The sequence below is a fragment of the Folsomia candida genome, unplaced genomic scaffold (genome assembly GCF_002217175.1).
Source record: "Folsomia candida strain VU population unplaced genomic scaffold, ASM221717v1 Fcan01_Sc002, whole genome shotgun sequence".
Taxonomy (NCBI): Eukaryota; Metazoa; Arthropoda; class Collembola; order Entomobryomorpha; family Isotomidae; genus Folsomia; species Folsomia candida.
The window spans coordinates 12,236,151-12,262,055 of NW_019091194.1; the positions used below are offsets into that span (position 1 = coordinate 12,236,151).

The 25,905-nt window shown below is 38.6% G+C and overlaps 1 protein-coding gene across 13 annotated transcripts in view; it reads left to right on the plus strand.

The window, feature by feature from the left end:
• The window catches only part of LOC110843952 (hemicentin-1), a 104,129-nt gene that overhangs the window by 47,738 nt on the left and 30,486 nt on the right, over positions 1 to 25,905 (plus strand). For all 13 annotated transcript variants that reach the window (XM_035847098.1, XM_035847096.1, XM_035847100.1 and 10 more), the window contains exons 3-9: positions 13,022 to 13,247; positions 19,440 to 19,594; positions 21,122 to 21,154; positions 21,252 to 21,296; positions 21,394 to 21,483; positions 22,739 to 22,843; positions 23,044 to 23,100. In XM_035847098.1, coding sequence (XP_035702991.1) covers positions 13,022 to 13,247; positions 19,440 to 19,594; positions 21,122 to 21,154; positions 21,252 to 21,296; positions 21,394 to 21,483; positions 22,739 to 22,843; positions 23,044 to 23,100 — 711 coding nt within the window. The remainder of the gene's footprint in view (positions 1 to 13,021; positions 13,248 to 19,439; positions 19,595 to 21,121; positions 21,155 to 21,251; positions 21,297 to 21,393; positions 21,484 to 22,738; positions 22,844 to 23,043; positions 23,101 to 25,905) is intronic.

Genomic DNA, 25,905 nt, shown 5'->3' on the forward strand with positions numbered 1-25,905 from the left:
CCTGCCACAATGAATAGCAAAATTGTAATAAAATGACCTCAGGATTGAGACTAATGCATACAAAGTAAAAAGCAAGATTATTTTCTGTGACATGACTTGAGAGAGGAAACAAGTTACACACACACATCCAATCCACAATCAACAATAACAAGCCGAAGGGCAGAGAACTTTCACCAAGCGGAATACAAAGTAAACATTTATGAGTACATATATTTCACAACTATTGCCAACTGAGGAGAGAAGAAAGAAAGAAAGAAAAGCACAAAAAAGAACGCGTCCAACCCAGACCAACTCAAGTAAATAAATACCTTGAGCTAAGCACGGGGAAGAATAGGATAAGGAGAGGTAAACACTTGTGCGCACCCAGAATAGCAAAATGTTCAAAGTACAAAACCATCTCACGAGTCACCAACCCATCCACCATCACCAACAACCAACTTTCGCCATGCAGTCGTCTTCATCATCAAAGAAGATGAGAAAAGGGGAAGAAGAAGGCAACCGACCAAGTCCTGAGTTGTGAATGCAAAGAAATTTCTGACTTTTACGCAACCATTGAAATGGAGCAATCATGTGCATAAAGTTACTTGAAGGGAAATATATAACCGGAGTTTGCATAGATTTCTACCACCAGTCTCTACCCCATCGCAATATGTCATCATTGCCATTATCTATTACATATTCGTTCGATTTCGCTCTCTATGTAATCATTTTTTTGGAAATGGTTACTTGTAAAAATCCTCATGCATCTACTATATGCATAACTACGTAGAATGAGTTATGTTGGAAAATATAGAATTCGGGGTGAAAGCAAGTTTTAGTTTCAGAATACATAAAAAAAACTTTGAAATTCTAGATTTTTGATACTAATTTGTGAATTTTTTTGTCTGTTGCAGGTAAGAAACTGAGGGGAAAATGTGGACGGTTTGTGGAATTTTTGCACTATCCCTGTTGATCGCCAGCAACAGTAGCATTGGTCGTAAGTACCCACGGCGAAGGAGTTGAAACTAAGCCCCATTCAAAATGCAATTCTGTCTACGGCTTCCTTTATCGTTATCGCATCCACCACTCGCCATCCACCACGAGTTCTATTACTCCTATCACTAGGCTGCCCAAGCTAAACTGAATGAATTGAGTCAAGAAGTTGAGATTTGGGTTTTCCTGGTCTGTTCTGGACGTTGGCTCACTTTCTCTTTTCCTTTCCTTGGCAATTTTTTCCCACTTTCCGGCAACCGACCACTTTACATATATATGCATTACATCCCCACTGCTGTGCATGCCCGATTGAGGCGGAACTGTGTGTGTGTGTATGTGCGGCTCTTCTATGGAGACTGAATCTGGACCAGAGATTGCAGGATTCATGATGATATCTCCAAACCTCGATATTTTATACACCACCACCACCACCGCAGACAATTGATGATGCCTTGATTCCTGAAACCCTCCCCCTTTCACCCATTCGTGGTCGTGCCTTTCATCAACCAGCTTGGCAACTCTCAGAAGGAAGTGGATTCAAACTCTTTGTTTCTGGTTAGCAGATATGTGTGCTTTAGGAGTGTGTAAGATCTCTTATCCGCAGATCGAACAATGTGTATGGACTTTAAGTGTAGCAATATTTAGATATCGGATGCTCTGCCTGATGGTCACTTCACTCTGTTCCATTCCAACTGTTTCAAGCTTTTTTTATGTTGACTGCTTTATTTCACCAGGCTCTGCAGTCCCGTACAAAGTAAAATCCATGCCGTCGTCATCATTTCCTTCATTTTTAAAAGGAGCAGAAACAAAGTGAAAAGTCAAGCTGGGGAATTTCCTCCTTCAGTCTTATAAATGAGGCTATCCACTCAAATAGAAGAATTTGAGAGTCAGAAAGTGAATGCCCTATCGGGTATTGGGCGGCATTGAATTGCGATCGTGTGTGTCTCGTTACGCGCATTTTTGCCGTCTCCAAAGAAATCCTAGTTGATGGTAGTCAATGTGGGAATGGAAAACTATGTTTAAGTAGTCGTGTTGTAGTCCTCTCTCTGCTACGTATGTATGTACAAGGTTGAAGGATAAGGGAGAAAAAATCAATTTCTTGGCAGATTTCCCTTCGTTATATCAGCACATTTTTTTCCTGGTGGTTCGTGAATGTGGGCATTTTGTTTGCTAGTTCACGGCATTTTGGCTTTTGTGAAGTCATGCTTTCTCATTCCTTGTTTAATTTTCTTTCCCTTTTGTGCCATTCATTTCTTTCCTGTGATGGCAACTTTTTCATACTGAACGACTTCATTAGATGATGCGGATGATGGGGTGAAGAAGAGGAAGCCCGACGCATTTAGTGTACGTATGTCTTGCGAGTGAGTAGTATTTTGAAGGCTGCAAAAGTCTATACACTTTCGATAAGGTATAAATTCCGAATGTCGCAATGTAGCTCGAAAGCAGAAAATCCTCGTTAAGTAACCTGTACGGACAAGTTGACGTTGAGCTTACACTAGAGCTATCGCTAGCAGTCGAATAATGTCACATTTTAAAGCTGGTTCATCCGCCTTTGCTTGGTCGGTGCTCACTAGATAAAATCCCACTCCTTACGTACGTACGTACGTACATACACACGCAGCAATAGAATGTACGTAAGCCGCATTTTCTCTAAAGAGCGCACTACTCGGACGATTGTTTAGGCTTTCTTTGAGAGTGAATGCCCGATTTAGCTCAATGGTTCGTAACTTAAGAACTTGTCTGGACACCGTCCACATTATTTATAGCAGTTTTATTCGCTTTGGGTCCCCTACTTCAAATGTAAATCCAAAATCCAATGAAAAATGAGAATAGGGTGGGGAAATTTTCTTAGATTTCATTCAACTGCAGCTCTCTGTCATGATGATTGCATTCAGACGAGACAATGTCTGATGTCCAATGCGCAGTAAAACCAGTGAAAAATGAATGCGATGCCTGGTTGTAATTTAAATTGAGAAATGGAAGGCGTTTGAGTAATTGAGGATGACTTGGTCATTTTACTTCACGAACGAGCGGTTACCGGAAAATTCCCTACTTCCGACCAAGCCATAAAACTCGAAACGCTCTAGAATTGTGACATTTTATCGTGTAATTAACGGGTAATAACATCGGGCAAAGTTTAAATTGTGTTCCATTTTTATTACTCCGAATGGTGAAACAGTGATCGCAGCGAGAGGCTGGATAAAACTAAAGGTTCTGCCTAAATGTAGTATACATGTAGCAGTAAAAGTTTGAGATCCCATACCGCTATTATTACCCATTACATCGCCCCCATACATATACTTTGGGTATAAATGTATATGTGTGTGTGAGCGTGAAGCTGCATAAAAATATGGTTTTATACCAAAACGTTTCAAAGGAATTTGTCCTGTAATATCCGCACTTTTAAATTTCACCTCGAGAAAGAAAGTGAGGTTGAGGGAAGGATATTTCAATGTGAAACAGAATGGAAATTAAGGTGTGCCAGATTATATGGCTCATATGTGGTGTGAGGAAGTGAAAGCATTCTTAAGATGGCTGTGTACTGTATATTTTAGATATCATATATCTTGCAAGGTTCAATCTGAGAATCCGATAAATTGATCCGGTGAGGTAGGAGATTTTCCTCAAGGGAGCTGTAGCCATTCTGACTCAGACTGAGGAGTCCAGCCTTACTCTCGGATCTTCACACTTGGCGTGCTTGCTTTCCCATAGAATAGTACAGCATTATATCACCATTCACCCACCAACCCACACACCAGGCAATTCAGCCAATGTGTGCGTCAATACCCATCCTTACATACCCAGATTCGCTGATAAATACTTGATAATACTTTCCCCCAAGTGTTCATGTACACCACGCAAATCAGGTCGATTTTTTTTAAATAATATGAATAAATGATAAAGTACGTCTAATTGATTTGCTGGTGGTTGGTTGGCTGGTTGGATGTATGGAAAAGTGAAGGTTTTCATTCGTCTACAGGGTTTTGCAACTTTTTTAGTCTACAGAAACCCTTTCTGCATTTTAGTTTCCCTTCTTTTTCAATTCTTGTGAATATTCTGACATCCTATTTCCTATGCTAATGTAAAACCGAACTACACAGCGCCCTGGTCTTTACGAAACTTAAATTTCCATCGCATTTTGCACCGCTTTTTGATACAGTTCTATCTCACACAGTTTCCGTCCGCATAATAATGTCTAATGTAATAAAGGAAGCTCTGGAGCAAAGTGCCACCAACCAAGGAACCAGACTCACTCACACATCGGCTGTGTAGTCGCTTCAGTGCTCACTTTCTTTTCCGAGCGGATGAAGGATAAAGTTGGAGAAAGAAAAGACTTGTTTTCGTATTCTTGTAAAACTTTGTCATGGAAGGTTATAATATTTTAAAGCGGCGATGCTGGGACATTAGAAATGCATTTTCTGGTCTTACGCAGCCCTATATGTCTCTAAGTCTTACCTATTTCGACATGGACCCAAAGTGTATAGAAGCAAACTGGAAGACTCCTTTAGATTTTTACCCGTACTTTGCATTTTACGTCATCAAATATTCACAAGTAGAGCTCCATATCCTACATACAGCCCTATTAAATATTGGAAAGAAATATTTTCAGCGATACGTAATTCAAGTATTAATACGGGAGAAAGTTGTTTCGGTAAAAACGTTAATAAACTGATCGGAGCCGATCTTTTAACCGAAATTGAAAAGAATTAAACATTTGCAGCCAATTCGAGTTTCAAGCGAATAAATGAGTGGCTAAAACAAGTATAAATTCGATTATTCAATAATTCTTTTTACAGAAATGTTGGTCTGGCTGGTCTGGTGAATAGCTTCACCTATGTAAAGATAATAGAATAAAGAAAAGAGATGAAGGTAAAGTATTCTGGTAACAAAAAGTCAAATATTGGCTACAAAAAACTGATCTTGAGTCCCTGAAATTTTTCATGCCGAGAATTATCGTCCAAAGCCATCGTGCTGCGAGTGGAATTAACTTCATCCCAACTTTCAATAAAAAGCCGAAATATTTTTACATAACCGAATAAGTGATGAACCAAAAGAGTGAAAGGGGAAACTACGCGAACAAGGTTCTTCAATATAAAGATGAGAAACGATGCCCCAAGTTTATTACTTTTACAAAAGAGCTCTCTCACTCGATCGAATTTCATCAGAATGGGAAGGAAAGGTGAGAAGTAAGAATTTGCGAATTGAATAAAGAAGAATGGTGATTATGTGTGATATGTATTTAGGTGTTGGTCGTATTGCTCCCTTCAAGGAATTTGGGTTTCAAACTATGTGTGTGTAGTGTGTGACGAAAGGAATGAAATATGAGGCATGCATACCAAATAAGCGTGCTATATTGCATATTATAGCAATGCATGCATCATTGTACTTCAATAATGTGTACGTACAACAACTTTTGACGCTATAAAATTGCACGAATAGCTAAAAACCTTACTCCAAGGTACAAGGCTTTATATAATAACGACTGAATGGTAGCGAAACGAACAGTAATGTGAGAATGACAATGGAAGAAGGACACATTTTACCACGGAGTGAACCTGGTCGATTTGTCAGGAAAGGAAATCGACAGAAAGTCTGATGAGGCTGCATTGTCCACGAAACAGACATTGCTCATGTCTTCGTCGTTGATCATCCAGAGGGAAACCTCTTCTTCCTCGTGACTTGGACTTCATCTCATTTTATTTCCTAACACACAACTCGATATATGTACTCAAGTCTGCCGTCTCGATACCTTTCTTTTCGTCACACCGACTTTCCTGCCTTTCTTCCTAGCTATACCTACGCCTTCGTAGGCGTTTTAACTAGACAGCTCGTTCTCAAGATTGCTACAACCAGCTCGATTGAAGTGAAGTCCAAGGAGAGAAGTCTCCTGATAGTCCCCTCGTTAGTATAGAACACCTCGAATCATCGGCTCGGATCTGTGACACACTTTTTGCAAAAGGAAATACTAAAACACTGTAGCACTGGAATTTTGTCTTTATGATAAGAACGAAAGGACGTCGGGTTAGTACAAGTCAGTTCGTGGGAGCGATAGTGAAAGAGGCTTGGGCCATCCAGGACTAAATCAAGAAGCTGCTAAACTACTACGTTGTATATGTGAGGCATATAGCCACCTACGTAAGTCTACATGTGTGCATAGTCTCCATTTTCTCTATTTTCTTCCTATACATTAATATCACAAAAGGGTTCAACTCAATGGCCCTCACATTCCTTATACTATTGTATCCATTTATCATTAGCGAAGAACCCATAACTCCTCGCAACCAGTATATTCCTCACGTTCTCAAGTCCTCTCCCAAACCATTTAGTGCTAACTCTACGCGCCGAGCACGTTCTTTAATTACAAGCCTTATATGCGCGAGTATAATTTTGGATGGCATTGATTGTGTTTTTATCTAACGTTTCGTAATTCACTCCGTTTTTCAACACGCTTTCTCTTGGTCAACGGTATTTTCAATCATTAACTGGATCAGTTGAGGAGCAAATAATAAAATGCACAGTATGAGCTGAATTGGTCGAGTTAAAGAGGAAGAGCTAAGAATAAGACGGGCGACAAAAGGAGAGCGAGTGACATTAAACTATTGACTGCTCGTATGTGAGGGTTGAGCAGTAGTTGGAACATGAAACTCCATCGCCTGGTCCACTTCTATTGACAGAAGGTAATTGGGTCTGTCTCTACTCGAGTGCCGTGTAGTTTTTTATTGTTATTGGAGCAGAAGAAAAAAGACGAAGGGGATTAAAGGGGAGGAAGAGGAAGGATGAGTTGCTTGAGCAATTGAGACAGAAATCAAACTTGGTCAGAGACTTTTTTTGCCAGCAGTCAGTAATACGGCAGGACTGAGCTTGGACTTGGGCTACTAAATTGAAGCACTCTATGAAAAAGGCAATTTTCTCCCGACTGCATCAAACGTGTAGACCGTCCTTAATCTAATTCCAGACGCGCACGAAACTAGTAATCTTGGAGAATGTTCATTTGTTTTGGGGTCATCATATCTTCGATATCTCGATTTCTTCCCCTCTAATCATGATTGAAACAAATGCAGACATTCGTCTAGTTCCTGTCCAGTGTATTTCAGAGAGAAAAAAATCAAATAACGAAATGAGGAATGAGCAAGAGTAATATATTACTTGCATATATGTTTTTATGCAGGTAGATAAATTTGCAAGCAGTAAGAGAATAAAAGTTCAGTTTACTATTACGTTTGATAAAAATTCGGTGGAGAAATCAACCTGTCAATTTCAGTCTTGCTGGGAAAGGCAATAAGCAGAAAAAGCGCAGAAGTCCTGTCGTTGAATAACTTTTGAAATTGTTGACATACAAAACATAGATTGGAAACCTGAGTCATATATATTTTCCCAACTTTCACTTCACTTTCCAATCAAATTTACAAAGTAAAAATAGTTTTTGTCAGAGTTTACCTTCCAAAACATCAAGGATCAGATCAAATTGAGTAACAATTTCGAAGAATGCAAATTCAGCAAATTGAAATTCAGACATTTCAAAGTTATCAGATATGTTTACTTGCATTAATGTAGGACATCGGGGGAAAGCGAATTTTTTTCAGATTTTCAATTAGGTAAGGTTCGGGCAATTTAATAACATCTTAAGAAGTTTCCCATCCAAATTGTAGAAAATTTATCAAATCAACCAATGTTTTTCCAAATTCATACCCATTTATTAAATGCCGTAAAATACAAATTATTTAAAAATAATAATAAGTTTTAAACTTCAATGTATCAATTTTGAAATACATGTTTAAACATATCCGTTGCGAAGACACGATTTTTCCACTATGAAAAAGCGAGCTCTGGAGCTTTGTCATATGGGTGACGGCTCTATTAGAATGGAAGGCGAAAGTGGAGGTGAAAAATTGGCATCGTGCAGATGGAAGACGAATGTATTCATGGCACTCGAAAATGTCACAAGTTCAAAAGTGTGAGTAAGAAGGGAAAGCTTGCCTTATTTTTCATCCATATGAAAATCTAACTCTCTCCCCTAGACAAACTCACGGAAAGAGTGACGTTTGAATCAATGCAAAGTGAAAAGCACGTCGTGGGTCTTATGCATGAAAGTAGGTGTGCGCTGTAAAACTTAAGTGCAACATTTGTATAAATACTCGGGGTTCAAGTCAGACACTTTTTATTTTGAATTTGCATGGTCTCTTCACATGTACGAGTAAGTATGTGGGAGGCACGAGTTATGGAAGATTGGGTATTGTATCCGCAGCAACCTTTGTACGAAGATCCCATTTTGAATTTTGGTTTACTTGATGGGAAAATGCTGTGATTCAAAGCAATTTCCCTTCCAATTATAGGAACCAAGTAGTGTTGAGGCAATGCCGCAAATAGTTCTGCCTTAGTTTCTGTTTGATCTATGTCAGTTTCTATCCTTGTTAATAATTAAGATCAAAATTAGATTTCTGCGCACTCCTGTGAGGATCTTGATCATTATGCAATCTGAACTTAAGTAATTTAGATGTCAGACGTTTCATCTTGTTAATATGTATATTGATCGGCCAAACTTTCTTCTGAAAGACTAGTCGCAAAAGCAACATAATCAGCCTGGTGTGCTGAGTAGAAATAAAGTGACGTTCTATCTCAAGTACAATAAAATTACAATAAAATTCCGTCTGGCATGTACATACATCGGCAAAATGGGAGTAGCTGATTAATTTTGACCTTCTGATTAAGAAAGTCGTCGCCCTGGGCTGAGCTGATATTACAAAAAAGTTGTAAGTATACATAGTCTTACCATAAGAAGTGATAGTAGAGCGTAGTTTTTGAACCGGTCAACATAAAATTAAAAGGTTAGTTGTGGTTTGTGCACACATTCAGTGCCTATCATTGGTGTTGACCGTTTTTACTTGACGTGACTAGGTCAAAAGTAGGAGGAGCTTATCTACACGCGCGCGGCAATAATTTTTCACTTTTTGCACGAGAAAAAAATGCACAATGTTTGATTTAGTGCAGCAGTCCAAGTACAATTATGATCTGGTTACCCAAACTATTGAAGTAACGCTAGGGACAGTGGCTATCTATGACATAAAAGTTCCGGTTGTCCAAGGTCAAGGAGGACTACAGTGAGGTCCGATGCTTTAAACACCAGAATGGCACAAAATTTATGTCCGACGCCGGAGACTTTGGCCCCACAAATGACCTTTTAACTTTATAAATCAGATGAGCACTGACAAATTACCCTAAGATGGAGGCCTTTTAGTGTAGAAAGCATCACATGCCACAGATTGCCCAGACATAAGCTAAGGTCAAAAAATCTAACACCCTCTCCCAGCGGTACGGTAAAAAGCAAACAAAAAATAACCCGTCTACAGATGAGAATTTCTTTAAGACGGAGCCATATTTCCACAAAAAAGAAGCAAAATCTATGTTAAATATTCTTAGGGTTAGTTTATTGCGAAATGGAGATCAAAGGTTATCTTATCGGCCTACATTCATGGTTTTGGCGGGAATCGGCGGAATTGGGCAAAAACCGCCCAATTTTCTGAATTATGGAGACGAGATAGTTTAAAAATATATTTGATTAACGTCACAGTGAAGAAGGAACACCCCCTCAACTAGTCCATATGGGGTGAAAAGCCACCGACCTTTGTGAAGGGCTCCACACTACATATACAGCGAAATTCGTGATAAACTGGATTAAAATCCATGTTTCTGACTTCATTTGCACTTTAGGTTTGACCTTGGCATTTTCGAACCGCAGTCAACTTCACCATCAAACATTAATTAAAGTTGCGGAAAGGGTCTGTTCTGAACCCCATATAAGTGTCAGGGTCACAAAAAAATTTCTGACCAGGGAATGATACACTTTGTCGATTAATTTCGTGCGTAGTTTTGATAGAGCTTTCTCCTCTCGTGACCAATTTCTCAGTGCCACAAGAGGAATATATTTTCAAGTTTAATACATGTTTCTACTTGAAATTTAACTGGCTTTTCAATGGAATATAAATAAATTTGAAATTCCTTAAAACATAAGCGATATGGTCGTCGACTCTACTATCACTTTTTAAGTTGAGACTATGTAGAGTGATTGGACGACTTGATTTTTCTGTCCATACTCATGACTTATTTTTCCCTAGGAAATAATTCAATCATACTAAATATCTACAGTGCGGACTTTATTTAGCCCAAGTCAGGGACAGAGTCCGCTTCTAAATTTTTTTCCGGACTACTATCTCAAGCGGTTTTGACTCTATCGTGTCTAAGACAGGCAGACAGACAGTCAGGCACGACAGTTTCATAAATTCAGGCTAAACAGTACGTTTCTCATGTGGAATATCTGTGCAATACTATATTTAGGAGAAATACCTAATTTATCATGTATCAAAAAAATCTTGAAGTTGTCGTTATAAGTATTTTCAGTGATATTGGAAAAAATCAATGCTATGCACGCGTGGTTGAGCGAACGAACATACGAACATATAGCATTACTCCCAATAATAATCATATAACGGTTGCAATGGTTGACAAGAAATCAAAGAGAAAGAGTAACCAAGAATGAAAGCTCAAGGTTACCATATTCCTAAAGGAAATGGATGGATGGATGGATGTAATATGTGAGTGAATCCTTAGCATATTTGTTATTAGGGACTTTTTCTTGGTCTTTCTCCGCCTTCCTGCGTTCCTGTCACTCTTTCCACTGCATTCTAAAAGAGGGTTGGTATTATTACTTCGGTGGAAATGGTGCCTTTGAGAAATCTTTTTTATCCTGCTACTCACTCTCTTTCTCACTCATTTGTCGCAATGGCAGAGACAAAACGATTTTAAATCCTGCTATCAGATATTCTCTCCTTCAGGTTCCCCATATTTCCCGTTTTTACCAAACCCCGTAGGAAACCAGCCAGTAAAGAATTTGAGTAGCGGAGGTATGATCGTAGAAATTAGGACAATCTTGAAATATGTAAATTTGTACCTAGTCTGCATAATGTGCCCAAGAAAAACGTATACTTCATTTAGCCTTGCGGGCTGGAATGTAGTGACAATGAAAGTGCCGTACGTGAGGATGAGATGAAAAATACTTTATGTTGAGTTGACACATATTTGTGTCCCATGTTGAACTTTGGGCTAAACTAAATTGCCATGTTTATACGTTTTAAGTATTCCTTCGTTACTTTATTGCATTATAAAACATCTTTTTTGGCCTGCTACGTTTACTCATTTTGATTCCACTGAAAATTTGGAGATGGTTAACTTAGTCGTTAAGCGAGATGAGATAAGGGTTTTATTTTGCAAGATTTCGCAAAAATGGAGAGTGGATGGAATGAATGTTTTTGATAACGACAATGAGTCTCAAGGGAATAGCTATTCTTGTCATGACGTTGTCACTGTCCTATTAGCCCATTCCTCCGCACTGGGTACTATGCATGGTAGCAAGGAGCAGCAGTATTTACTAATACATATTATACTAGCATCCGAGATCCGGGCATTTGGTCGTTATTTTTTCGTTTCGGATCATTCGGAGGATAACCCCATGCATCACACACACAACCCTTGCAAACTATGGGAGTTGCTCATATACACATGTAAATTTGAAGATGGCATGTACTATAATCTGTATAATAGAGCCTTAAGCATTTACTCGATAAAAGCATTTATGCCCTGACTTTCTCCCACGCGCTTTCCCTCTCTTGCTAGCTTGGACAAAACGGTTTGTGAGTATTGTTTTAATGGCCAGTTGCTACTGGTGGCGATTGTCGGTTGACAGTGTTATTGCAGAGTACCTGCCTTCGTGCCGCATCTTAAATGACGTAGTTGAGATTAGAAACTGTTTACGGGACTAGAATGCAAGTGGCTGAAAATTGCTTCATGTCCGCTGTGTTTAATTTTAAATTGTCTACTCTTCCCTTCGCCTCTTAGCCCAGCCGGGGAAGATCTGGGATAAGGCATGCACAGTGCTTGAGTAGTGCATGCACCCGACTATGACGATATTTAATGGTTTAAAATTATGTACTTGACAGTTGTAGAAAATTCTTCAGAACAATTTTTTATAGCGTTCCATAATTTTTGGCAAAGCAATTTTTTTTACTTGCAAAATTAAATATTCATGGATTCTTTGGATATGATTTATTGCAAATAATAATTAACCGTAAAAAATTATCAGTCGAGACATTACACAAATTTTAAATAAATTATCGAGTATATGAGAAGAACTGCTGGAGTGCTGTAACTCACAAAACGTGTTACTCTGCTTAAATATCTATGTACTTTATTTATTGCATCTGCTTAAATTATGAATTATTAAAGAAACACGCACAAAATAAAATAGTATTATTTTTAAAATAAATTAGCTGATAAAGATAAGGCTTGCGATGGTCAAATTAGTAGTTATTTTGATTCATGCAAGATTTTCGACATAGTAAAAGTATGTATATCGGCGTCATATATTTCTTGAATTCTCTCCGCGCTTTTGTGGAGTGGTTACTCGCGAAGTTTATTGAACTTATCCGTCACATCAGAAGAAGAGAGGGAGAGAGAGAGAGACAAAAACGTAGATGATGTGAATGGATGAAAGGCATAGGAGGCATGAATAGGGCCTGGCTAACGACATGAGGGAATGTGCTCTAAGAGTACAATAAACCATTAGAAAGGGAGACTTTATCTGCACGAAAAAAGCACAGGACATTTTTGGATTGAGAATTGATATTACATGAGATGCTTGCAATGACGATGATGCTCTGATGTCATAACTGATTCCTTCTTCCCTCATTTCGGCCTAAGCACCAGAGTTTTTATCATAAAAGTTTCCCCCACCTGAAATTCCTCCACTACGATGGTAAGTTACTTTGATGTTGATGAAAACAAGATGGAGTCCAAATAAGTGTACGTATGAACATGAAACGCGCATTTTTGAAAAGTATTCATGTAGATACTCATCATATCTTCGACAATGGTTTCACAAATATCATGCAATACGCAAACTGGTGTAATTTTGTGACTATCGTCCGTCTGATAAAATCTAAATATTCGTTTTCATATCTTATTAAACTAAATTTGCATTTATATTTGTATTTTTCAGATTCCAACTTCTTTGTATTGGCAGATAATGCATTTCCGCTGTCAGCGTCGCTTTCCTCGAATACCGAAGTAGCAGGCCTAGCCGGTCAAAGCGTCCTTCTTCCGTGCCACCTTAGTCCAGCTTGTGGAAGCATCCATTCCATAAAGTGGTACCGAGCTGACCGAAGGGTTTACATCTTCAGTGAAATTGCCGAGATCTCTCGCGCCGAGGACGACTTATCAGATCGGTAAGCAACTCAAGTGAAGTTTCCTTTTCAAACTCTTCAACTTTTCTGGGGATTACAACTTTTTGCACTTTCCCGCTATTTTTTGCAATGGGTGGGAGTGGATAAAATTTTAACATAGACCAGAAAGTTCTAAAATTGTAGGAACGAATTCCAAGTCGTTCCGTTGAGCGGCCGATTTTGAAAATCACCCCACACGTTCATCCGTTAGCTACCACGGTTTTTGTCACTTGAAGAAACGACATTGGTGTTGGATGGAACAATTTATGACGGCACTAGAAGACACATTCTGTCGAAGGGATCATCCCCGTTGTCAGCAAGGATTTCCTAGTTTATGGAGGAGAAAGTTCTGTATAGATGGGCATTATATATTTTATTGATGCAGCTACTGACACTTTTTTGCACTTTCTTTGTGTTCTCTGGAGACTCGGTTTCATTTGGTTTCTGGAGCAAGGAATGCCTTTGAGAAATTTTAGAGCTTTGGACAGATGGCCCGGTCACATAAGTTTTTGACTCGAGTTCAGCCCTGGCTTTTGAATCCGAATAACAAGGGACAAGAAAGTAAAAATCAAACGAGACAGGGTGATTCGAGGACAACGGTACAATAAGTAAGATGATGGGGCCAAGTCAGGAGTAAATAAAAATGGGCGAATGTTATGTGTACACTTGGGAGATGTGAAATGAAACCAGCAGTTGGAGTTGAATAATGGAAAAATTCAGCCTCCTCCTTCTTCTTCTGAATAGTTGAAAGATGGATGAGCTTCGACGTGGCCTGTATTCGCCTATTCAATTATTCAATGATTGCTTCCATCCCATACCACAAATGTTGGTGGACCGGATGGTGGACGGTGCAACTCGAGCTAACCTGGATTGCATAGCATGGAGCGACTACTGTGTACTTTCTTCACAACTTTCTTCCTGGATACATACATACATATTTGCCATCGTCCGAGCCTCCTGCTCGTTGTATATTCAATTCCTGAGGAATTTTGAGGTCTTGGATTACAGTTGGAATGTTCTCTCTGTTTTGTACACTCTGTGCTGTATCGTCCGTCTTAGATGTTGCATTTTCCTCGAAAGTGGCAAAAGTAGATGACGCTTGCATTATTTGTAACAATAATCAGAATTTATGGACTTTAAGGTGCTTATGGACTAAAGGTAGAAGGCGAGAATAACGGTGTAATAATTTTGTGTTTACGATCGTATGTGCGGATGTTTGAGCATTAGGAATCTTGGTTGGTGCCATTTTCAAGTCGATCATTGCATCCATTCTTACTTGGACTACAATAAATGAGATTGGTCCATATAATAATAATAGTAAAAGCAAAATGAACTTGAACCCGTATTATTTCTTGACGTTGGTAGTGGAGAGATTTTCGGATTTGCTATATCATTTCACATTTATTGCACGAAATGCATACTCCACTTTTCGAGACTTGGCTTTGGCAACGTCTTTGACGATGTCAATTCTGTTCTTGACACATATTTTGATAGATTTATTCTCAATATTGCTAGTCTCAGCAAATAACGTACAAGGCATTGAACATGATAGATCGATGTGCCAAATAAGTCAGTCAAGGAAGTGAAAAAAAGTATATTATGCTGCACTTTGAAGACTGGTGTACATAGTTTGATGTAGATAATGCATTCCAGAAAGGAACGTTATGTAAATCCAAATTACAATAAATTTAAAAGTTCTTATGATCTACAAAATGTTTCAAATATCGCACTTATTATAGGTTAACCCATTGACAATTAGTTTGCAATTGTACCCAAGATGCCATAGACCATGGATCAGAGACCTACCGAATTCCGGAGTACGGAGAAATCCGAACTGCACGTGTGATAAATAATGCTACGGATATAAAAGACCTTCTCCAGTCGAAATAGTTCCTCCTACTCATATGACCGCTGTGCTACGTTTCATCACCTTCGATGAGTATACCCTCCGAATCTGATTTGGAGTTTTCCAATTTGTCGGAACTTAATTAAATGGATGTGTTTTCGGCGAAACCAGTTAATTCAATTTGCTGCACTCTCACATGGTTCTGCCACAAGTAACCAGATACGAGCCTAGAATCCTATTTTGCAGTCTTTGCAAAGTTATCCTTCTCATTTCCATTTAACCCATCCCCCAGCCAGACACTTTGCAAAGTCGGCGAGAAAAACAATGAGTCGGATTTTCATCAAGTTTTCAATTTTCTTCGTATTCTTTCTCTTTACACCTTGATCTAAATTGATGGTCCAAACTTGCAAAAGAAGTTCAAACGGGCGATAAGATCTACATTCTTGGTGTTGGATCCGTAGAATGATTTTATAAATTTCTGGATCCAGCTAATAAATATGTATTTCACTTCGTAAAGTTGAATTGAAAACCAAATCAATGCGTAGACAAGAAGAATTTTCCAGGCTTGAGTTTGTAGACGCAATACTCGTTTAAGTGTACAAAAACTATTTAATTCTATAATGATTCCTTGTTACCAGTGACAAAGGCTTGTGAGAAAAGTACGAGGGGCATGTTTCAGAATGAAATGAAAGTCTTAAAATGTCGCATCCTTCAGTTCTTTCTCTATATTTGCGTTCGATTCGTTAAGTTCAAGTGTCTCGTCTTGTCACTTTCTAAAATTGAACGAGTGAATCACTTGCAGGGAGTGTGCATAAAAAGTTTAATGCCAAAATTTTCAGAGCATTTCAGAGCAAGATGAAAGTTTTCTGTCTCAACTTTTCGTCTACTCGATGCAAATGAAATTAGTCTTGTCTTCTTAAAACGAGATCATTTGGTTCGTCAAATTCATTCATTTGATTTTAGTTGGTTCACTTTTCATGTACAATAAATATATAAAGTTGGTATAAAGGATAGTAAAAAATACTGTAGTGGGAGAAACCCTAAGATTGGGGGTAACCCCTGTTTATTGGATTACACGTAATGCTAAACTTTGCCTAAAACCTTCAGTTAATTTTGCATTATTTCATCTATATCATATGCATGCATAAATATGTGCACGTTCATAAAATGTATCAGTTTGAAGTTTTTAACCAATGCCCGGGAGCAGGACATAGTAAGTAGCAACATATGTACATATCCCATGATTTGATTTTTACTACCCAGTAGTTGTAATTTACATTTTAACGAGACTTTCTCCAAGACTTCCACCTTCCAAACTCTTTGCTATCCGCCAGCCTGACACGGTCCAGTGAGGCTTAACCAATAATCTGCAACCACTACTAGCCTACATACAAAAATACTTCATTGAGGAAACTATCGTGGTTTGGACAGACACAAAAATACGACTCCCAACTGCTCGAAAAGTTTTCTGTACTTTGGAAGAAGAAGAAGGGAGCAAGTGAAGCTAGTGAAGTGAAGTAAATACTTTTTACGCCGTCTCCTCTTCGCACAAAGTCGCCTCAGTCAGCTCGCTCATTCCCATTCCGTCTCCTTTGTTCTATGCAGATTACTTTATCCATTTCTTGGAAGAATGATTGTTTGAATTCCTCGGGATTGTTTCTGGCAGTTTGCATCACGTCTAAAATCTATGATAGGATGAGATCGGATGTCTTTCTAATTCGGATTTTAGAGGAAGAGAAAGTCTTTGTTGGTGATGTGTCAACCGAGCAGACGACTTTACTTTATTTTTGCTGTCGCTGGAAATGACAACAACTTTTCTTGTGTGGCGGAGAAAATTATTCTGGTTTGAACGTGTTTGTCTAGATTCTAGGAACATGGAAAAGTTTCCTTCAGCAGTGATGAGGGAGGAGGAGTCAAAGTAATTCTGACTGACCCACATGTCTGATTTCTTAGATAATTCTCAAGTCGAAGACAGCACAACAAAACCAAAAATAATTTGGCTGATTCGCCATGAAATATGTATATAAACTTAGTTCCTTTTCTATTAGGCTGGCTTGTTTTTGTGCTATTTGGCAATATTTCATTTTTATGATGAATGTACACATCTCACTCGCAATCATGGGGCAAGACAAAAACTAGTGGTTCCTTCCTCCAACCTTAATAAAAACAACAATTAATGCGTGTTTGGACAGTCGGCAGTCAGCAAGTTTCATAAGCCCACTTTATGCCATCATAAGATGTCTGAAGTACCACCCACCATCTCGTTATCTCAGATGGTATTTAGCTACATACACACATATACAGCTACATACATATTACGTGAGTGCATGTTGGTGTGTAGAAACGTAAAGTTGGGGCTATGGACATCTTTTGTGGAAGGTATTTTCGAGTTGTCTTTTATTACCTCTCCATCCAGTTTGTGTAAGTGGAGCAGGGAGCACAACAGGAAGGGGCACACAGGAGTGGGTAACAAATTCATAGAATACTTAGAAAGTACTTGTGGAGCAGTAGTATCAAATTTAGTCTATGATGCATGGCTTTGTTCTCTCCTCCTCCTCAAGATCACAACTTTCTCCACTTGAATCTCTTGAATTGAATATCGTCTCCAAGCGTCGCACGAGCCTTCCTTCTGTTGCCCAGCCCTACATTTTAGTTTATGTTGTTGCCAAAGTTTAAAGTGTTTTGTTATATTCGTCTTAAAATACGACTTCCTCCGCCATTCAAAGGAAATAGTTCAGCGAGTTGCAAAGGGTTCAACTTCTTTTCTTCGGTTTCACTTACTTTCAAATTACTTTTTTTACTCGTTGAGCCTCAAATAAATAACTTTTCTGGTTTTATGTGCTAGGAAGTGGAATTTATGTTTGAATTAACAATTTGATTAAGCGCTTGCATCAAAATTATTCAAAAATGTGTTGGACTTGAGAGGGGAAAATAATGTATCGTCGCCAGTTCTCCTTTGACAAAAAATGAGTGAAGATTTTGCATGTGAAAGTAGTATTTGTTTTATGCATAGAATTGGGAAACCGTCAATAAGTGAAGTGCATTATGTTACGGGATTTTACTTTTTGACGTGTTTTCTATTCATTACGCAGTAAGCCTTATGGTTTTCACAGCATTTCATCGTGCAACAAATTGTATGGAAGGGTTACACAGAGCTGAACTGAAGGCATAGAATTTTACTGAGGAACAATCAATTTTCCAGCTAATGAGACATTTCTATTCAGCCCGATTTATAATAAATAGGCCAACGAGCCAGCGTAAGAGCATGTGTTTTCCAAAATGGATACAATGTCATTTGTTATGCAGAAATACAAGTGCATACAATCAGGTACAGACGCATGGCTTGAGTGTATAAATGCTTATTTCCATTGGAATTGTATACTCCATTGAAATTGTTATTTTCAGTGAAGTATGTATATCAAGCTTTTATACTAGAAAAATACAATTGAAACATGCCATCCAGTTTGTATTCATAGTGATATTACTCCGTGATGTTGCAACGGATATGTGTGCCCTATTTACAATCTGAGCAGCGTAACGGGTGCCGTTGGAGATTTTATAACTTGTTGGTAAAACCACAATACAACACCCTTGCGAAAACCAATGGCATACATTCCACCCCAGAATTCTTGTTGCTTGACTTGGCCTTATGGTGGCTGATGGAGGTTTCAAGAGAGCACAAGATTGAGACAGTTGAAAGTTGTTTCCTGCGGTGGTATTTGTGAAGCTGGAGCATCTGAATTGGCCAGACAGAGACAATAATCAATAAATGGGATTGTTGTGTGAGATACAAGACCGAGAGAAAGAGGGATCACTGCCGGGATATGTATGCAGTAAGACGTTTCGGGATTATTCTCCCCGCAATCCACGCAAAATCTATTTCACTCTCTCTAAAATACGCGAACCCAAACTTCCACCCTGGTTCTCGGTGCAATCGCGATTCAATGAATTTATTTTCCTTTTTCTCTCTCTCTCACTCCTCCCACCAGGTTGATCTCTGTTGCGAGGAATGGCATGGAAGTAGAACAAATGAAAGTGGAGAAAGTCAGGCTAGAGATAGCGTGGATTTAATGGTAAATTGATCCCATTCGAGATTCCTCGTGGTCGTTGGTGATTTGAAATTGCACTCAGAATGTGAATTTGAGTTGATCGTTAGTTTTGTTAGCTTTTCGTTTCCTTGAAGGATATGAGCAAAATTGGACGCTAAATTGGATGAATTTTATTCTATTAGATGCATTAAGTAGAAAGCTAAATCTTGCTCTATTACTATATTTTAACTTATGTAACGGGTTCGTTTGGTTTGTTACGTAATAAGTAATTTTGAAAATGTATGTATTTTTTAATTTCAGAGCCAAATTGAAACTGCAGACAAACAGCACTTTGGCCCAATTGGAGATCAGCCCTTTGATGACGGCGGATGAAGACTTGTACAAGTGCGAAGTGACATATTTAGAAGCAAAGGAGCACTGTGCCCTTCTCCAATCCATTAAACTCAATACATTCGGTACGTACTTTCTCTTGGTTATGTGCAATATTATATTTTCGAGTTTAAGTAGCTCCGTATAAATTAAGGTAGAATAAAAATTCGGGGTCTAGGTAAATGCATCGAGGGATGCGATATCGGCATATTTGCGTCTCATACATTTGGACAATTAAATTTCAAACTAAAACGAATAAGAAATAGTTTTTAGGTTAATATCTGGATTTGCATACTCAATTTACTTCTTACTCATAAAATCTTATGTTTATGACGTATTCGTGTAGTGGAATATGTTGAAGATTTGTCATGGACAGTGTTATCTTCAAAACTCCTGTTTAAATTTATATACTATTAGATTTTTCATGAGGTTCAGGACCACTAGAATTTGCTAATCGAAATGCAAAATCGAACGATATTCAAAATTCACTCATATCATATTGTACGGTATAACTTGGTGAATCACATTAAGAAATTGAGGAAGATTTCATGAGATTTCTGTTGAAATAAATGGCAAACACGTATTATGTATTAGCCGTTAATCCTTTTGTAGAAGATATAATAGTTGTGGCAACTTGATGCGGTGGATCAATAATGATTACAGTTGATTCTAGGACAAACTGCTCAATTCATCATTGTCTACGTCATTACATGAGGCGGTGAGGTTTATTATGTCCTGGACAAATCATGACAAAATAACAAGATTTTTAACTCGGAAATATTTTAATTTATTCGTTCTCAAACCCCTAAAGTATTTTTTTCACACACGAGCTTTTGATATATTTACATGTTTTGTAAAAAAAAAATGTCACCGTAATTGTCATGAAACAAAAGTCCCTTTTAATGAGTATGCGAAACAGTACAAATTAATGTAGGTATTTATCATGTTGTTGCTTTTCATGTTACAAGTCTGACCATGTGGAATTTACAATATGCATATTCAACTCTGTACGCATGTATGTAGTACTTATTAACGATAAGTTAGGTTAGACTTTATGGTTAGGGATTAAGGTTCATTTGAAGCCCTTGTGCATATGGTGAAATTGCGTTTTCATTTTCTTATACACATACACATATGAAAATAGACGATCCGTAAGTAAATGGTAAGAGTGGATAAAGAGTTGGGCAAATCTAGACGAAAAACTTGATTCTTTGGAGAATGGTTGGGGAATAGAATAGATCTTCTAGTGCAGTCAACATTTGTATCACGATGAGATGGCTGGTAAAGGCAAAGGCTAATTGCAATCGATCAAGTTTTAATGATGATTTTAATGATGAGATTTTTCTGTCTCTTTTTTCTCTTTTCTGCCTCTTTCTCCACAATCAACTACCAACCTAACAAACGAATGGCATTACTGACTCTTTCGTGGAATCCTCTTATCTCCTCCTGTGACCCGAATGAATTGGATGGAATGGTGATGATGCGATTCTGGCCAACTTTTCCTCCAAATTTCCCTCAACTCGGTCCTCGGTCGTCGCCTTCATTATTTCCACTGGATGATGATGGGAACGACGCTGAAATGATGATAATCATTAAACTTTCCCTGAGAGCAGCCAAGCCCGAATATGTGAGGATTGAGGACATGAGTAAGTATCAAAATTCTAACCATACAAGAAAAATCTCACTAATGTACATACTGATTTTGAACTTGGCAATAATATTCATAAATAATAATAATTTCAGAAGGTTCCGAGACAGCAAACGCGTCACTAATAGGACCTTTTAATGGTAAATTTGAAAATAATATAGTCGCTTAAATGTCTATGTACATCTTGATAAGCAGTTATCTTAGCATACCTACATCTGTAATTCATTCTTATTGCAGAGGGGAACGTAATAACTCTGGTGTGCATGTCTGGTGGGGGCAAACCAGTGGCTCACCTGAACTGGTATAATTCTTCATCTCCATTGCCAGGTATGCTAAATCTCAACCTTTCCTCTAAATAATTATGGTAGTTCAAATGATGTTGGACCAACTCGACGCATTCAAACAGTACAAAGTCAAAGTGTACATAATTAAACATAATTAAATGAACTTTACGTAAACGTAAGCTTAAACTTTCTCACCCTCCATAATTGGTCTGCTACTTGGTTCCAATCTTTCCTCACGAGGCTCTTCAATTGGTCCAATTGTCATCCGAAAAGCAGGGAAGATAGACAACTGACTTTCACTTGTCTTGGTTTCGTCGTGTATCCCAGTGAAGATGTTGCCAATGCAGGCGTGGAATGCAAATCTGAGCTATTTTCTCTAGAAGAGATGGAGATGGATTGATGCCATTAGAGAATTTATGTTTATTCATGAGAATTTTATTGTAATTTCGCAAAGTGGTGCGTACTCTGCAGAGTGAGTCAACAGTGGACGACGAGTGTTTGCAAATCCTCCATCCAAGAATTTTACTTTTCCCGTTTTCCTGCCTAAAATATTATTACAGTTTTGCATTTGCTAGCTTCTACTTTATTTTATTCCATCACATCAACCAAACAAAACCAGAGCTCACGACTTCAATCTTGACGCTGCATTTAGATGGATGAAGTTTCCGTCGTTTGGAAGACTTTTTGTAATGTGACTATGCGGTGAGTCCCGGGGTTTGGTTGACGACGACGATGACGACGACGACGACGAGGAAAGGATGTTGATGATGAACAACAGCAAGTCAGCCACAGCAGCAGAACTCCCGAGGATAGAATGCTTATGCTTGGCTGCTCCCATCATCCGTCCTACACATGTATTCATAGTATTGCCATTAACTATTTGTGGGCTAAAGGCTTACTTATTTCCTAAAAAGTTTTGACTCTGTTGAAGAAAGCATTGTTTTGCATGAAAATCATTACCAGCAGATTTCATGCAAATATTTTCATTTCCTTGTCGTTTCCTTTCACCATTGATTCGTAAATGTTTGCGCCAAGTTATTCATTAATTCATCACGAGTCCAACACAATCCACTTTCTATCCGTGTCAATTGTATTTGCTGTGCACACTAATTTGGAGATTGGTGATGATGATGGGCTTGAGGCTGATTAAACTGACAATGCACGTTTGGTCCAACTCATCAAAAACTGCAAAATGGGCTCATTCCATGCAACACTAAACAAATTTAGTTAATGGGATGAGGAGGAGGCGATTTAATTACACACTAAAATGAGCTACATATGTTGTTGCAAATCTGCAGGTCAATATCGAAATATGACGGAAGACGATGGAACTGGAATTGGGCGATCTCAACTGACGGTGACACTTGGACGGGGAGATCTTGGTGCAAAATTGGAGTGTAGCGGTAAGACAAGTATTTACATATGTATATGAGTCGATAGCACCGCATTTTAATCAGATACTCATGATTTAACTCAAACCATGTGTATTTATTGTTTATTTTTGTTTTGCCTATTTTCAAAAATATTCATATATACATAGTTGATCAATGAGTATCTAATAAATAAAAATTGTCCTGATAATACGTATTAATTTTGGTTGCAGCGTCAAGTCCCACATTGGACGTTCCCATGTCCGCCTGGGTGGAGGTGGATGTTTATGGTGAGCAACCCTCTCTCTTCCTTCAGCAAAGTGTCGAGATTTATCATTCATTTATGCATCCAGCTCCAACTCATTGCGGACATACGTTGTACGTTGTGTTTGGCACTTGTGTTGGGGAAAGTTTGTTTTCCGTTGTGCAATACATCTCCCATCCGACTAATGCACGCTCTAGGGTCTGGCGTGGACTGACTATTTTACTAACTAACTTGCTTGGCTGAGCTCCAGCAGGCCACAGGCACTGAGAGGGAATGTTAGATTACTATCCTAAACACACCTACCTGTCTGGTGATTCGATTCAATTCACTCTCTTCTTCGGGCACACACACAGCGAGCGGAGGAGAGTCCCATTATGGAGTCAGGATGGGGAATGCAGTTTCTTCTTAAAATGAACCAATCTCCATTTCCCATTTAGAAAGTGGTTACAAATGCAAATTAAATATCCCAACCGACCGACATTATTCCAACACCATTTCTAATCTAATGTGATGGCGTGTACTGAATTAAATAGCAACTCCCTGATGTCGGCAATTGGCAGGTACGACTACGTTGTACACGAATACGCAATCCGGGTTAATGATTAGGGAAAATATTTGTACAAAACTTCAGGTTAGTCGGCAGAGCTGTGGAAATTTATTCTGGTAGAAAACCAAAGTGAAATTTTGCATATAATGCTCCAAGTTGCTCCTACATGGCCGCTGGAACATTGTTGGATTTGATGCAGTAGAGTGAACCAAGCCAAATTCGTTTTCGCCACCATATAGCCATGCACCCAGCCCAGCTAAATTCAGTCAGAGGGAAATCTCTCTGGTCTGCTACCTCCTCGTAATCATTGGCCAGGTTTATCCATCCGTGAAAGAGTTGCAAATTTGCAAATCAAGTGGTCCCCAACAGAGATACATACACGAACAGTTTTTGCTCACATTCACGACGTGGATTTAAATTCTTGAAACCTACACATTTCATTTGCCTTAAATTCAACTTTGTTCGTATTAAACTCGAGGCCAGGTGCCAACACGGAATGGTTCAGCGGGGCAGGCCAAGTCATGATGAAGGGTTACACAAAGTCAGAGGGCCAGGAAGAGGCAGTCTCCTAAGCGACTTTTGTATTCGCCTCGTGGTAAAAGAGAAAGCACCACAACACCGTGGTTTTGGGCAAGCAACCAAACCAACCAACCCATTCTGCTTTACACAAACCTATCTAAATGCATGCATGCTTCAAATTTTATTAGCATTTCCGTTCCCTCAGTATTTCTGACTGCGGCGTTTATTGCGATTGCGAGAAAGTGTGTATCCAAATCAGGATGAAACTGGAACAAACTAACGGCAGCAGTGCCAGGATACTTATTATTATGTGGGGCATTGTCAGATACATAGAACGTCATTATTACTGCTATATACGCACAGGTCGTTCGTATTCTTGCTCTATTTGCTCCAGGAGAGGAGAGGAACCTGAGATGAGACCCTAAATGGGAAAGTTTATCGCTGCCAACGTCTTTAATTATATCTAATGTTACATTGCACAAGTCATTGATATGTAAATGATGTTTTGCTGGTGTATGATACTTTCCCCTTGTGAAAGCTCTCGTTTCAACAAATAGCACTTGGTCTAAGAGATAAACTAAAATCAATACCATCAACCTAATTCCATCCTCATTAACATACTTTTCCTTTAATTAGTTCCACACCATTGAATATTATGGCACATTTCGAGGCCTGAGGTTCCCACCATAGGTTCAATTTAATTTATTCGCATTTGTGACTAGATGATGTGATACAATTGCCCAAGATGATCATAAACACGTATCGATTGTTATTTCCCTTCCCACGAGAAACAAATCAATTCTCGAGGAAGAAATAGCTCAGTGGAAGAAATGGTTGGCAGGAATTTGAAGATACGAAATTTTCGGGGCAAAATAACCAAAACATTTACATTCAAAGTGGTAAATATATACTTGAAGCTTGCTAATTGTTTAAAGCGCAAAGTTCACATATTTACGGCTACGTAAAATTACGAGTTCCGTGTTACTTTGTTTTAACAAATAAACTTTCGTTTGCATTTAAACTTTGTTGGATAAAATCTGCCACGAAATAATATTCAATACGAAGTAATAAGAAAATGGAGGCTATTTACTCGTATACAGAGAATTTATGTTTTCTTACCTTGGCGAAGATATTATGAATTAACTCGAGCACGGTGCTGGGTGTGATTAGGAGGGAAGTTGCAGTCCAATGTTTTGGCACCCATCGCAGCGATCCCACCGACTTTCCCCTCCTAAATTACACACCGTTCCCCTCCTCCTTCTTTTTCTAATGATCCTCTGCCAATTCCCACAGAACCATTGACAAACACACTCAACTCGAATACAATTCTGCTGCTAGTTAGACTAAGCCGGATGAGAGCATGTCTTTTTATTGGCTCATCCATCTCTTTCTATCCATCTTCTTTCCTGGTCAGACAACCAGCAGGAGGAGGAGGGAGAGAATGGGACGAAAATAATTGTAAAGTCAGTTTGATTAATCCGGGATTATTTATTTCTCATTCGATTCCTCCCGACGACGACGACTCTCCACTTCAAGCTCCCAATTTCAGTAATGAGTCTTCAAATAATGGTTTTCTTGCCAGAATTTAATCTTTACTCCATGAGAAAATTTATAAGTAAGGTCTTTAGCGATTACAGCTTTAATTTATTTTACTTTATTTATATAAATATGTTTTTGCTTGAATGAGGTGCCGTGTTGGTTCAAAATAAATCGCATCTAAAATAGCTTATTTCTAAGTTATGTGTTGCATTACTTACTAAAAAC